We start from the raw sequence: 14,290 nt of genomic DNA on the forward strand, positions 1-14,290 counted from the left end.
CGTGGTGGTGCGTGTCTGTAATCCCAGCTACTTAGGAGGCTGAGACATGAGAATTGCTTGAACCTGGGTGGAAGTTGCAGTGAACCAAGATTGTGCCAATACACTCCGACCTGGACGACAGAGTGAGACTCTGTCTCGAAAAAAAAAAAAAAGGCAGATGATATTTTGCATTGTACACTTCCCTTGCCAATACTGCTCTCCTATGAAAGTAACCTTTAATTTCTGAAAAGCTGAATTCTGTCTTAAAGTTTCTTCTTAGTAGTTTGTTGCCCAGCTAGTAATATTTTACTGACAATGGTATCAGTTCTCTAAAACATATCATTTCAGGTCAATTTACTTCATAAAGCCTAGAAAGAATCATTGGTAAATCCCTTTTATGTGCACAAAGATAAAGAAAAACATAGAGCAAGAAGAAAGATAAAGACACAAATGAAAAATCAAGAAACATGAAAGATAAATTGAGAGGCTTCTATATTTGTCTAACAGGAATGTGAAAAGAGAATGCAGGATGGAGGGAATGACTGAGAGGTCTTAATTTCAAGATACAATTGCTGAGAATTTCACACAATTAATAAAAGATACAAGTTCACACACAGAAGTTCTTAACAGTATAAATAAACGTACTCCAAAATAAATCACAGTAAAACTCAGGAATGCAAAAGACTAAGCAAACATAACAAACTAAAAACAACGATAACCTTAAAGCTCCTAGAAAGAAAACATATTTGACCTAAAAGAAATAACAATTATATTGAGAGAAATAGAGTAACAGAATGGAAACTTAAAACAAATGACTATTACCTCCAAAATAAAGAAACTGTCAACCATGAAGTTTATGTTCAAAATGATTATTTACATGAAAAAGAAACAGTATTTTAGCTGAACAAAAATGAAGAAGATTTATAACCATGTGAACCCTAAAAGATGGACTGCAAAGCCGGGCGCGGTGGCTCAAGCCTGTAATACCAGCACTTTGGGAGGCTGAGGCGGGTGGATCACGAGGTCCGGAAATCGAGACCATCCTGGTCAACACGGTGAAACCCCGTCTCTACTAAAAATACAAAAAATTAGCTGGGCATAGTGGCTCGTGCCTGTAATCCCACCTACTCAGGAGGCTTAGGCAGGAGAATTCCCTGAACCCAGGAGGTGGAGGTTGCGGTGAGCCGAGATTGCGCCATTGCACTCCAGCCTGGGTAATAAGAGCGAAACTCTGTCTCAAAAAAAAAGATGGACTGCAAGAAGCAATGGTAAGAAAACATTTGTAACTATATTGGTAATATAATAATATTTGCTTAAGAAAAGCCAAAGAACTATAATGACAAATTTTGAGGGTGGTTATAATAAAAAGTAGACCTATAACAACCTAGTCTATATTAAAAAAAAAAAAGATATATATATTTTTTGAGAGTTTTCATTCTTGTTGACTAGGCTGGAGTACAATGGTGCAATCTCAGCTCAATGCAACCTCCACCTCCCACATTCAAGTGATTCTCCTGCCTCAGCCTCCCGAGTAGTCTGGATTACAGCTGTGTGTGACCATGCCCAGCTAATTTTTGTATTTTTAGTAGATACAGGGTTTCACCAGTCTGGCCAGGCTGCTCTCAAAGTCTTGACCTCAGGTGATCCACCCGTCTCAGCCTCCCAAAGTGCTGGGATGACAGGTGTGAGCCATTACACCTGGCCCCATCTTCTTTTAAATCTTTTTTAGTCTCATTATTCTTCAGAATAAGAACACAGGCTGATTAGATTTAGTATTTGTCAAGAGAATATTTTGTAAAGTTAAAAAATATGAGAAAAAATTTTGCAAGTTACCCATCTGACACAGGGCTAATATCCAGAATCTACAAGTAACTTAAATTTACAAGAAAAAAAACAACTCCATCAAAAAGTGGGCAAAGGATATAAACAGACACTTTTCAAAAGACATTTATGCAGCCAAAAAACATATGAAAAAATATGCTCATCATCACTGTTCATTAGAGAAATGCAAATCAAAACCACATGAGATACCATATCATGCCAGCTAGAATGGCAATCATTAAAAAAATCTGGAGACAACAGATGCTGGAGAGGATGTGGAGAAACAGAAATGCTTTTACACTGTTAGTGGGAGTGTAAATTAGTTCAACCATTGTAGAAGACAGTATGGCGATTCCTCAAGGATGTAGAAATAGAAATACCATTTGACCTAGCAATCCCATTACTGGGTCAAATGGTATATACCCAAAGGATTATAAATCATTCTGTTATAAAGACACATGCACAGGTATGTTCACTGTGGCATTGTTTATAATAGCAAAGACTTGGAACCAGTCCAAATGCCCATCAATGAAAGACTGGATAAAGAAAATATGACAAATATACAGCATGGAATACTATGCAGCCATAAAAAAGGGTAAGTTTATGTCCTTTGCAGGGACATAGACGAATCTGGAAACCATCATTCTCAGCAAACTGACACAAGAACAGAAAACCAAACACCTCATGTTCTCTCACTCATAAGTGGGTGTTGAACAATGAGAACACATGGATACAGGGAGGGAAACATCACACACTGGGGCTTGTTGGGGGGATGAGGGGACTAAGGGAGGGATATCAGGAGTAGGGGTATTGGAGAGTGATAACAGGAGAAATACCTAATGTAGGTAATGGGGGGATGGAGGCAGCAAACCACCATGGCATGTGAATACCTATGTAACAATCCTGAATGATCTGCACATGTACCTCAGAACTTATAGTAATAAAAAAAAAGACACAAAACCATATAAACTCCAGACCAGTTAAGCACAAATAAAAGGAAATAAACTGAACAAAACTTTAAAGACAAGAAAGGAGAACAAAATATACACACAGAACAAGCAAATTATCCCAGACTGCACTAAAAATATACGTGTGTGTGTGTGTGTGTGTGTGTGTGTGTGTGTGTGTATTCCAACGAACACATAATGACAAAAAGGTTTGAAAGAAAACGAACAAAAAAAGATATACTGTACTGAGCAAATGGCAAAATAAAGCTTCAGTTTCAGAGGTCATGGTAGAATATTTTTAAAAACTGACCTGATGTCTGCTATATGTTTTAAAACAACAGTCAGCAGCCTTTTTGGCACCAGCAACCGGTTTCGTGGAAGACAATTTTTCCATGCATGGGGGCAAGGGAGATGGTTTGGGAATGAAACAGTTCCACCTCAGATTACAAGCCATTAGTTACATTTTCACAAGGAGCACACAACCTAGATCCCTTGCATGTGCAGCCCCTCCTATGAGAATCTAATGCCCTTGCTGATCTGACAGGAGGAGAGCTCAGGTGGTACCACTCCAATCACCTCCTTCTGTGCTGCCAGGTTACTAAAAAGCCACAGACTTGTACCATATCTGCTTCCCAGGGGTTGGAGACCCCTGCTTTAAAGGCACTCTAGTTTAAAATACAAAAGGCCATTCGAGGTGGCCCACGCCTGTAATCCAAGCACTTTCGGAGGCCAAGGTGGGCAGATCACAAGGTCAGGAGTTCGAGACCAGCCTGGCCAACATGGCGAAACCCCATCTCTACTAAAACACAAAAAATTAGCTGAGTATGGTGGTGCATGCCTGTAATCCTAGCTACTCAGGAGGCTGAGAGAGGAGAATTGCTTGAACTCAGGAGGTGGAGGTTGCAGTGAGCCAAGATCACACCACTGCACTCCAGCCTGGGCAACAGAGTGAGACTCAGTCTCAAAAAGTAATAATAATAAAATAAAAAAAGGTGGGGTGGGAGGAAGAGATCATCTGGAGCAAATGTTGAATCTAAGTGTTGGTTACATGGGATTCACTGCACCACCCTTTTTTTTTTTTTTTGAAACGGAGTTTCACTCTTGTTACCCAGGCTGGAGTGCAATGGCACGATCTCGGCTCACTGCAACCTCCACCTCCTGAGTTCAGGTAATTCTCCTGTCTCAGTCTCCTGAGTAGCTGGGATTACAGGCATGTGCCACCATGCCCAGCTAATGTTTTGTATTTTTAGTAGAGACAGGGTTTCACCATGTTGACCAGGATGGTCTCAATCTCTTGATCTCGTGATCCACCCGCCTTGGCCTCCCAAAGTGCTGGGATTACAGGCTTGAGCCACCGCGCCCGGCCTGCACCACCCTTTAGATAGTTGAACATACTTGAAATTTTTCGTAATATATTAAGAAAAAAACTACACAGAATACCAAACCTATTTTGAGAAACATCCATAGCAAATACTAAAGAGAAATACATTAACGTGTTAGCACTTTTATTATAAGTAATTTTTTGTTATCTGAATATAACATCACTGTCCAATAGAAATATACTGAGTCACAGACATAATTTTAAATTTTCCAGCAGTGACATATAAAAAAGGCAAAAAACAAAAATACGTGAAATGAATTTTAACAATATAAGCCAGTATATCCAAAATATTATCATTTTGACATACAATGCAAAAAATTATCGAGCCATCTTATATTTTTTGAACAAAGTCTTTGAAACCCACTGTGTATTTAACACTTACAGCACATCTCAATTTAGACTAGCCACATCTCAAGTGCTCCTAAGGTACACGTGGCTTATAGCTACTGGTTTGGATAGTGCACCTCTATACTAAGCATTCATTACTTCTATAACCAGAATATGACATATTTTGACATGGAATGAAATTAAGTGAGATGTTGCAGGATTTTTCTAAAAAATTCAAAATTAATCAGTGCAGTTTTTGAGATCATCCACAATAAAATCCACACCTACATTCCCAAGGCTGATTTCCAATGACTCACCTGTACCTAAACGGATTACTATTTAAGATAACTGAAAGTAACTATATCATTGAGATTAAGATCACAGACTCTGAACAAAGAACAGAAAACCACGAAACTAAACAAAAACAAACAAAACAAACCAACAAAAAAGATCACAGACACTGAAAAGAACTGCTTAGGTTCAATCCCAATCCACTTCTTACAATCAGCTGAACAACTTGGGAAAGTATTTCATAAAATAAGCTCTGTTTAATTCACTCATAATAACACGACCTACTTCATCAATATCTATGGTCCACAGACGAATGCCTTAAAATCAAAGTGGTATTTGTAATACTCATTTCCAAATATTTTTCCTACCTACTTTCACATTTATTCAACAAATATTTCATTATTTTTCAGTAGTAACTTACTGAGTGAAGTAAACTTGATTAGCTCAAAGGACAGACAATGGAACAACAAAGTGTGTTCAAGAGCAGGTACCTGGGCTACGCTGGAAGAAGCAAAGAAGTCCCTCCCTCCTCCTCTTTGCAAATTCGGAGGCGGTGGAAAAAAAAAAAAAAGATGCCGTGAGTTAGCACGATGGAATCTCTATCCCTTATGAACGACAGTAAACATTCCCATGCACAGGAGCCTGATGACTCAATCCTTCCTAAAAAAAAAAAAAAAAAAAAATCAGTAAAAGTTCCGGAAGACCTCGGTCTCCTGAAGGATGCGACAGAAGGGCCATGGCATAAAGCCCTGACCTTTCTTCTCTCTTCACTGGAGCTTCCAGTAAAAAGGGCGCTTGTGAGAGAATCAGTTTATCAACAGAACCCAACCAGGTATCAGGTGCCACTACCGTTCTAAGGTTTGACCCGTATTATCTCGTTTAAGACTAATTACAACCCTACCCAGTAACTACCTTTATTACTACTTTACAGATAATGAAACACAAGCGCGGATAATAGGTAACCCGCTGTGTATTACACTTACAGAAGTAGCGGCGCAGCTCACCAAGCGCGGGATGAGAGCAAACTTCCGCCCTTGGCCTCTCGGCCTCCGCCCGCGGCCGCGACATCTCCATCCTAAGACTGATGGCTGGGGAGCGCCACGCGCAGGCTGGAGAGCTTCAAAAGGGCCCTGGGGCTGTAATGTTGACTCACCTCCCGGACCCAAAAGATGGTGGCGGCCTCGCTTTCCGGGGCGGAAGTGGCTCTGCCTGCCCGGAGCTCCTTAACTACCCTTCCCAGAAGCCTTGCGCTCCTGCGGCCCAACTGTTTCCGGAGAGAGTTCTGGAATACGTTTCCCAGAACTCCCAGGAGGAAGAACCTTGCAGGTGGCGCCCTCTTCGCGCTTAAAAAAGAAAAAAAGCGAGCGAGCGAGAGGGTTACCGAGAGTGTGACAAAACAATCTCCAAATTCTTGGCTCTCCTGGACTACAACATCCAGAATCCCCTTCATGGCTTCTTGCCGTTTTGCCCGGTTGAAGCAGTTCTCTGATGTCAGTGGAATTTAGGTTTTTCTCATTAACAACAACAACAACAAACCAGCAAATTTGTGAAGAATTGCAGCCCTAAAGGAAAAAAAAAAAGATTTTAAGAGACACCTACCACTTCCAAAAAAAAAAAAAAAAAAAGGCAGAGGAAAGCCTTTTTTTACATTTAACAAGGTCAACTAATAGGAAAAATACTCTAGATATAAAAAGAACGAAAGAGCAACCAAAAAATGCAATGAAGGCAGAATATATTGTGGACTTCCACTTTTGTTAACAGCACAGTTATGTAATTCAGAACAACTTGCCTGCTGAGGATAGCTAGACAGAGAAAACAAGCTTTGGCATATCGTATGATCAACTCCTCAAAGCAACTAGGGCCACTGTAATTCCTCAAGGAGTTTCTGAATTTGAAAGATGAACAAGTTTATTACTTAAGTGTTTAAACCATGATTTTTATTTGCTTAAATGTATGATGTATGATGGAATTGATGTTTCAGAGAATTGAGGGTTGAAAGAGGAGAGCAATACCTAAAAATATCCACATATCCACTACAGTACGTTTGCAGTTCTCAGTTACTAAATATGTATTCTTTATTCTGTTATATACAACTGCCTGGTACAAAGCACCAAGTATGTGCCAGGAACTAGTCCAAACTCTTCAGACTCTGGGACCCTCACTACATTTTCACAACTTTTGTTGTTAAGAGTTGTAAGATGGAGTTTGGCTCTTCTGCCCAGGCTGCAGTGAAGTGGCACCATCTCGGCTCACTGCAACCTTTGTCCCCCGCCCCGGGTTCAAGTAATTCTCCTGCCTCAGTCTCCTGAGTAGTTGGGATTATAAGCACCACCACCACCACACCCAGCTAATTTTTTGTATTTTTAGTAGAGACAGTTTCACCATGTTGGCCAGGCTAGTCTTGAATTCCTGATCTCAGGTGATCCACTCGTCCTGGCCTCCCAAAAAGCTAGGATTACAGGCGTGAGCCACCGTGCCCAGATCATTTTCACAACTTTTTAAAGACAAATAATGTAATGTCCTCTAGTTTACCGTTTGGGATCTAGAGCCAGAGAGAGGTTAAGTATAAGATGGAAATTTGATTATTTTCACCTGCATATCTATCCAATGCCCTTAAGAGAAGGCTGAAATGCTTTAAGAAGTCACAGATACATCTTCCAGATAGTGTTTCTCTCTTCAAATCCACTTTCCACTCTACATGTCCAGTCATAATGGATTCCCTGTACTCCTACACAAAGCCTCTAATTCTTCGTATCTGCTGTCCCTTCTGTCATAAACTGCTACTCTTTTCACTCCTACGTGATAGTCTTCATCCATAGCTTAAATATTCTCTGCTCTAGTAAGACTTACTATGGGTTCTTGCCTTGTAGACAAATAAAAGTAGTGTGTAGGCCGGGCGCGGTGGCTCAAGCCTGTAATCCCAGCACTTTGGGAGGCCGAGGCAGGTGGATCACGAGGTCGAGAGATCAAGACCAACCTGGTCAACATGGTGAAACCCCGTCTCTACTAAAAATACAAAAAATTAGCTGGGCATGGTGGTGCGTGCCTATAATCCCAGCTACTCAGGAGGCTGAGGCAGGAGAATTGCCTGAACCCAGGAGGCGGAGGTTGCGGTGAGCCGAGATCGCGCCATTGCACTCCAGCCTGAGTAACAAGAGCGAAACTCCGTCTCCAAAAAAAAAAAAAAAAAAAAGTAGTGTGTAGTAGCCAAGATTACAGACTTAGTATAAAGCTGCCTAGTAAAATACTAGTGCTTCCATTTATTCTGTCCCTTTTTTCTTCACTTGTTAAATGGAGACTATAATAGGGTTGATAGGAGGTACAAATGAATACACATAAAGCACTGGAAATTCTGCCTGATTCATGACCACCCTATAAAAAGTTATCAAATGTTAACCTCAGATGATAAACACAGGACACGATTTATGGATGGAAGGTTTCTTTTTCTTTTTTTTTTTTTTTTTTTTTTTTGAGATGGAGTCTTGCTCTGTCACCAGGCTGGAGTGCAGTGGTGCAATCTCGGCTCATTGCAAACTCCACTTCCTGGGTTCAAGTGATTCTTCCGCCTCAGCCTCCCGAATAGCTGGGACCACAGGTGCGTGCCACCACACTTGGCTAATTTTTATATTTTTAGTAGAGATGGGGTTTCACCGAGTAGGCCAGGATGGTCTTGATCTATTGACCTCATGATCCACCCACCTCGGCATCCCAAAGTGCCGGGATTATAGGCATGAGCCACCACGCACAGCTGGATAGAAGGTTTCTACAAAAATTTGCTTTGGACATTAAAGTATTATTAATAACCACACATCAGGCTGGGCGCGGTGGCTCAAGCCTGTAATCCCAGCACTTTGGGAGGCCGAGGCGGGTGGATCACGAGGTCAAGAGATCGAGACCATCCTGGTCAACATGGTGAAACCCCGTCTCTACTAAAAGTGCAAAAAATTAGCTGGGCATGGTGGCACGTGCCTGTAATCCCAGCTACTCAGGAGGCTGAGGCAGGAGAACTGCCTGACCCCAGGAGGCAGAGGTTGCGGTGAGCCGAGATCGCGCCATTGCACTCCAGCCTGGGTAACAAGGGCGAAACTCCGTCTCAAAAAAAATAAAAAAATAAAAATAAAAATAAAAACCACACATCAACTTTTGATTACTGTGAAAAAAAAGCTAGAAGAATATGCAAATGCATCCCACCAAAAGCAAGATAAAGGATCACTAATATTGACATTATTTCCTTTTATTTTTTCCTAAATCCACTTTGAGAATTCTGAATACAATCTAACCAAGCTGCAGGTTTCTGTTTCAGGATACTGGGCAGTTCCACAAACCACAAGCACTGAATCCCTGTCAGTCTTGTGCTGGATACTAAGCACATGGTAAAGAATGGGACGTATTCCCTGCAACAACGTAAGATGCAGCCTAAGGGAGAAACAGATCAGATCTAAAAGACTCTAAGTAAAAAATTCCAAATAAAGAAGCCACATTCATAACTATTCCTTTCCAAATCTCAGTGTTTCCCTCTCCCTTTGATTTCTCACATAACTACCTTCTTCCTAGTTGCCAAGAAAGAAAACACTGGTAACTTGCTTTCCTTTGCTCTTAATTCATAATTATTTTATGTTAACTACTTTTAATTTCTACTGACTTCTGCTAGGATTTGGTTTTGATTTTAGTCAGATTCCTCCTCTTCCCACCAAATACATATGTGGGAGAAGAGTAATAGATGCAATAAGATAGGCAAATGTTTACAAGAGTTAAAAACAAACAGACCCTCTACACTATTTCATTACACTATTTTCTCTATGTGTATGTTTGGGAATTTCTTTTTTTTTTTTTTTTTTTTGAGATGTTGTTTCACTTTTGTTACCCAGGCTGGAGTGCAATGGCGCAATCTCGGCTCACCGCAACCTCCGCCTCCTGGGTTCAGGCAATTCTCCTGCCTCAGCCTCCTGAGTAGCTGGGATTACAGGCACGCACCACCATGCCCAGCTAATTTTTGTATTTTTGGTAGAGACGGGGTTTCACCATGTTGACCAGGATGGTCTCGACCTCTTGACCTCGTGATCCACCCGCCTCAGCCTCCCAAAGTGCTGGGATTACAGGCTTGAGCCACCGCGCCCGGCCATGTTTGGGAATTTCTATGAGAAAAATTAGAGAAATACCAGGCGTGGCATGGCACCAATGCATAAATGCATTAAAAATGTTAGCAGTGGTTATCTCTAAATCCTGAGATTATGGGTTATTTTAAGGAACGAGGTCTCATTGTCACCCAGGCTGTAGTGCAGTGCCACGGTTATAGTTCACCACCAACTTCAAACTCCTAAGCTCAACCAATCCTCCCACCTCAGCCTCCCAAGTAGCTGGGACTACTGGTATGCACCACCACATGCAGCTAATTGTTTAAATATTCAGCAGTTAATACTGGTAACTTTCATTTCCTTTTATATAATTCTGTATTTTCTAATCTCTCTATAATGGTCACGCATTACTTCTAATAAGGAGAATGTAGACTCTAAAGCCGCAAATCACCTTCCAAACATAATAGATAAAGATTTCCACAAACCATATACATGATTATTTCCTATGGCTGTAAGAAAAACTTACAGCATGGAGATTATGTAGACAGACTTGAGGCTCCAACTCCTTGGGTTCTAATGGCAGTTCTGCCTCTTACTAATTTTAAGTCTTAGGTCTTCCCTCTTCTTTTCCTGAGAGCATTTCCCTAAGAAACAGCGCTTCTGAATCCTTTCTCTAGCCTTTTGATATGCATATAAACCTCATTAGATGCTAATATAAACCTCTAGCCAGGCTTACAAGCTAGAAGTATGTTTGAAATTTCTGAGATTTGTCCCTTTTGAATGTAAACATCTGAGAAAATAATTGCACTGTCCCTCTGTAATTGTAAGAGTTTAACAAAGGTGCCTTTGAGCTGTAAATCGGCTAGAAGATGAGGTAAGAAAAGTTTTCTTATTACTTTGGATAAAGTTAAGTTAACTTAGACTGGATTCTTGAGTAAATTAGAATAAATTTATGAGGGCTGGGTGGGGTGGCTCACGCCTATAATCCCAGCACTTTGGGAGGCCGAGGCGGGTGGATCATGAGGTCAAGAGATCGAGACCATCCTGGTCAACATGGTGAAACCCCATCTCTACTAAAAATACAAAAATTAGCTGGGCATGGTGGCGCGCGCCTGTAGTCCCAGCTACTCAGGAGGCTGAGGCAGGAGAATTGCTTGAACCCAGGAGGCAGAGGTTGCGGTGGGCCGAGATCGCGCCATTGCACTCCAGCCTGGGTAACAAGAGTGAAACTTCGTCTCAAAAAAAATAAAATAAAATAAATTTATGAAAGAATTTGCAGTAAATGATAAGACGAAGTCTTCTTATTGAAAGATGATTAATATTGAGAACTGATGTAAATAGTGGTCAAAAGTACAATTGAAGAGGAGGTGAGGAGGGAGACCCCTTCCTCTTAAGCTTCTAAGATCACTTCCCCTCAGCCTTCCACATCGCATTTCAAGAGGAAAAGTAAAAGTTGCAGAAGGCACAAGGCCAGTGAAGCAGACAAAACCGGTGCCACTAGCTGAACCTAGAGGTTAAAGATCAAACCCTCACCCTAGTTCCTATACTATCCATAGATCACAGGCATGGTATGGAGGAATCTTCCCCAGAAGGCATTGTTCTTGCTTAGTCACGCTTAGACCCCCACCTGCCACATACCCCTTGCTTACCTCATCGATCACGATCCTCTCACACGTAGCCTCTAAGTCTTTCAAAGAGGCCAGGATTTTCCAGCCAGGGAGCTCAGTTCTTGAGATGTGAGTCTGCCGAGACTCCCAGCTGAATAAAAAGCCATTTCCTTCACAAACCTGGTGTCCAAGAGGTTTTGTCTGCGGCGTGTCCTGCTACAGAAAAACTAATACAAATAAAAATGCAGGAAAGAAAGGCAGAAATTAAAGTTTTCTTTTATAAGCAAACTTCCCTGACTCCTTCCCCCTCTTGTGGGATTGTATCCTGCTTTGTAAGTAGTTCATAAATTCCTGTATTCTTGTTCTCTATAGCTGATAACTTTAAGTTTCTGTAACACAATGAAGGTCATAAGAAATTCCCAATCAGGCAGGATTCCAGCCTTCTGCGCACTGTAGCAGAAGGCAATAGATAAGGCCTGTGCTAAAATCCTTGAGCTCTACAGATAGCAAACATCTGGGTCGAATAGCAACAGTCATATGTAAACCTAAGTTAGGTGCCTATCATTATGTAATGAATTGCCTTTGTTCTACACCTGCAAACTTGTTTTAGTGCCACTGTGTACTTCATGTATAAGAATTCAAACAGGCCAGGCGCGGTGGCTCACGCCTGTAATCCCAGAACTTTGGGAGGCCGAGACAGGTGGATCACGAGGTCAATAGTTCAAGACCAACCTGGCCAAGATGGTGAAACCCTGTCTCTAATAAAAATGCAAAAAACTTAGCTGGGCATGGTGGCGGGAGCCTGTAATCTCAGTTACTCGGTAGGCTGAGGCAAAGAACTGCTTGAACCTGGGAGGCAGAGGTTGCAGTTAGCCGAGATTGCACCACTGCCCTCCAGCCGTGGGGACAGAGTGAGACTACGTCGCAAAAAAAAAAAAAAAAAAGGTCAAGCCCTGCCTTTGTTAAGGGCTCAGCCATTTTGTTCCCGGTCAGGGAATCAGCTGGGCCGTGTACACCTGAAATAAACTCTTTCCGTAACCTCAAGGGTCTCTCCAGTATCTGAAATCCCACGAGAATGGTATAAAGAGTTTAAAATTGCTTGACTGTATACATGGGGTGGAATTTCTTAATATTTTTCTTCAGATTATCTACAATACTGAACAGTGGTTGTCCTTATTCAGCAATAAGACAGCTTTCTTTTCTACGTTGTACAGAGAGGACTATTACCTTCGTTTCTTTCTCTGTTAAAATAGAACATAATGGTACCTACCGCATATGGCTATTCTGGTCATTTAATGAATAATTCGCATAAAAGTATGAGAGACTCCTACTGACTCTCCACTTCAGAAATGACGAGAATGGGACAGAGAAAGATTAATTCTCAAAACGTTATAACACTAGTGAGTGGCAGAGCTGGCAAGCAGGTGGGAGAGGCTGGCTGCAGAACGCCAGGAGATCCTCTAACCAGGCGACCAGCGACTCAGGACACTCCCAACCCCGGGACGCACGAACCGCTTCAAACCGGAGGCTCAGCCGAGAGGAAAGAACACAAACTGCTCCCAACTCCATCCTCTCAACTGGCAACAGCTTCTCGGGTCCTCCTCCAGACGAGGGCCAGGGTCCCGCTTGCTCCCCGACAAGGCTGAGAACAGCTGGAGCGTCCCTGTGGATCCAAACACTAGCTCCTCGAGCCCTCCAGCGAAAAGAACCTTCCAGCGACTAATCAGAAATCACGGACCACTTCCCACAATTCCCTAGCACGGCGTTCCAAAAGCGGAAGTGCCCCAGGCTATGCGGATCCCTGACTACACTTCCCAGAATGCCGGAGAACGGGGGCGGGGGAACGACCATAGTTCCGCCCCTTGGAGCGGGTATACTTCCGAGTAACTCAGCTTCCGGGTATCCTAGAAAGCTAGAGGGAATCTTAGACAAGTTTTGCAATTTTAGAGTGTTAGTGCTTGTCTTAGTGGTAACTACCGATTCTGTTATTCAGGGGCCTCCAGGAAGAAGTTGTTATTCAGGGTGCGGGAAGAGAAGGGTACCTAGTAAAACCCGAAGAGCTGCACTACAGGAGTAAAGATAAAAGGCAAATAGATCGTCTTCGGGAGGAGTCTGAAGCCAAACTTGAAACCACATTCTTTTTTTTTTTTTTTTTTGAGACGGAGTTTCGCTCTTGTTACCCAGGCTGGAGTGCAATGGCGCAATCTCGGCTCACCGCAACCTCCTCCTCCTGGGCTCAGGCAATTCTCCTGCCTCAGCTTCCTGAGTAGCTGGGATTACAGGCACATGGCACCATGCCCAGCTAATTTTTTGCACTTTTAGTAGAGACGGGGTTTCACCATGTTGACCAGGATGGTCTCGATCTCTCGACCTCGTGATCCACCCGCCTCGGCCTCCCAAAGTGCTGGGATTACAGGCTTGAGCCACCGCGCCCGGCAAAACCACATTCTTACCTGAAAATAGTAAACCTCTTCTCTTAGTGTTTGCAGGTACCTGACAAAAACAAATAAAAATATTCTACTCGAGAAAGAGACTGTCATCCTAGGCCTCATATTCTTTCTCTAATTTTAAAATAATATTGGACAATGTGCAATAGTCCTTGAAGAAAGTAACACTTTAAGATATACAAAGAAAGGCTGGGGCAGTGGCTCAAGCCTGTAATCCCAGACCTTTGGAAGCCAAGGCGGGCAGATCACGAAGTCAAGAGTTCAAAACCAGCCTGGCCAGCATGGTGAAACCCCTGTTTCTACTAAATACAAAAATTAGCCGGGCATGGTGGTAGGCACCTGTAATCCCAGCTACTTGGGAGGCTGAGGCAGGATAATCGCTTGAACCTGGGAGGCAGAGTTTGCAGGGAGCCGA

At 42.3% G+C, this 14,290-nt stretch overlaps 1 protein-coding gene across 22 annotated transcripts in view; it reads right to left on the reverse strand.

Moving 5' to 3' along the window:
* ZNF227 (zinc finger protein 227) overlaps positions 1–13,579 on the reverse strand; it is a 38,505-nt gene extending 24,926 nt beyond the window's left edge. For 3 of the 22 annotated variants that reach the window (XR_012513824.1, XR_012513823.1, XR_012513822.1), the window contains exons 1-3: positions 11,471–13,577; positions 5,900–6,308; positions 5,238–5,280 (exon numbers count right to left, since the gene is read on the reverse strand). Coding sequence is in view for 10 of the 22 variants with exons in the window: in XM_074386216.1 (XP_074242317.1) it covers positions 5,238–5,280; positions 5,900–6,196 (340 nt within the window). In the remaining 12 variants the exon portion in view is untranslated. Of the gene's footprint in view, positions 1–5,237; positions 5,407–5,729; positions 6,309–11,470 lie in introns of those variants that run through there. The other 19 variants (XM_074386220.1, XM_003944540.4, XM_074386216.1 and 16 more) reach the window with 18 other exon arrangements.
* Positions 13,580–14,290: the final 711 nt, after the last annotated feature.

This window comes from Saimiri boliviensis, chromosome 14 (assembly GCF_048565385.1).
Source record: "Saimiri boliviensis isolate mSaiBol1 chromosome 14, mSaiBol1.pri, whole genome shotgun sequence".
NCBI classification, from domain to species: Eukaryota; Metazoa; Chordata; class Mammalia; order Primates; family Cebidae; genus Saimiri; species Saimiri boliviensis.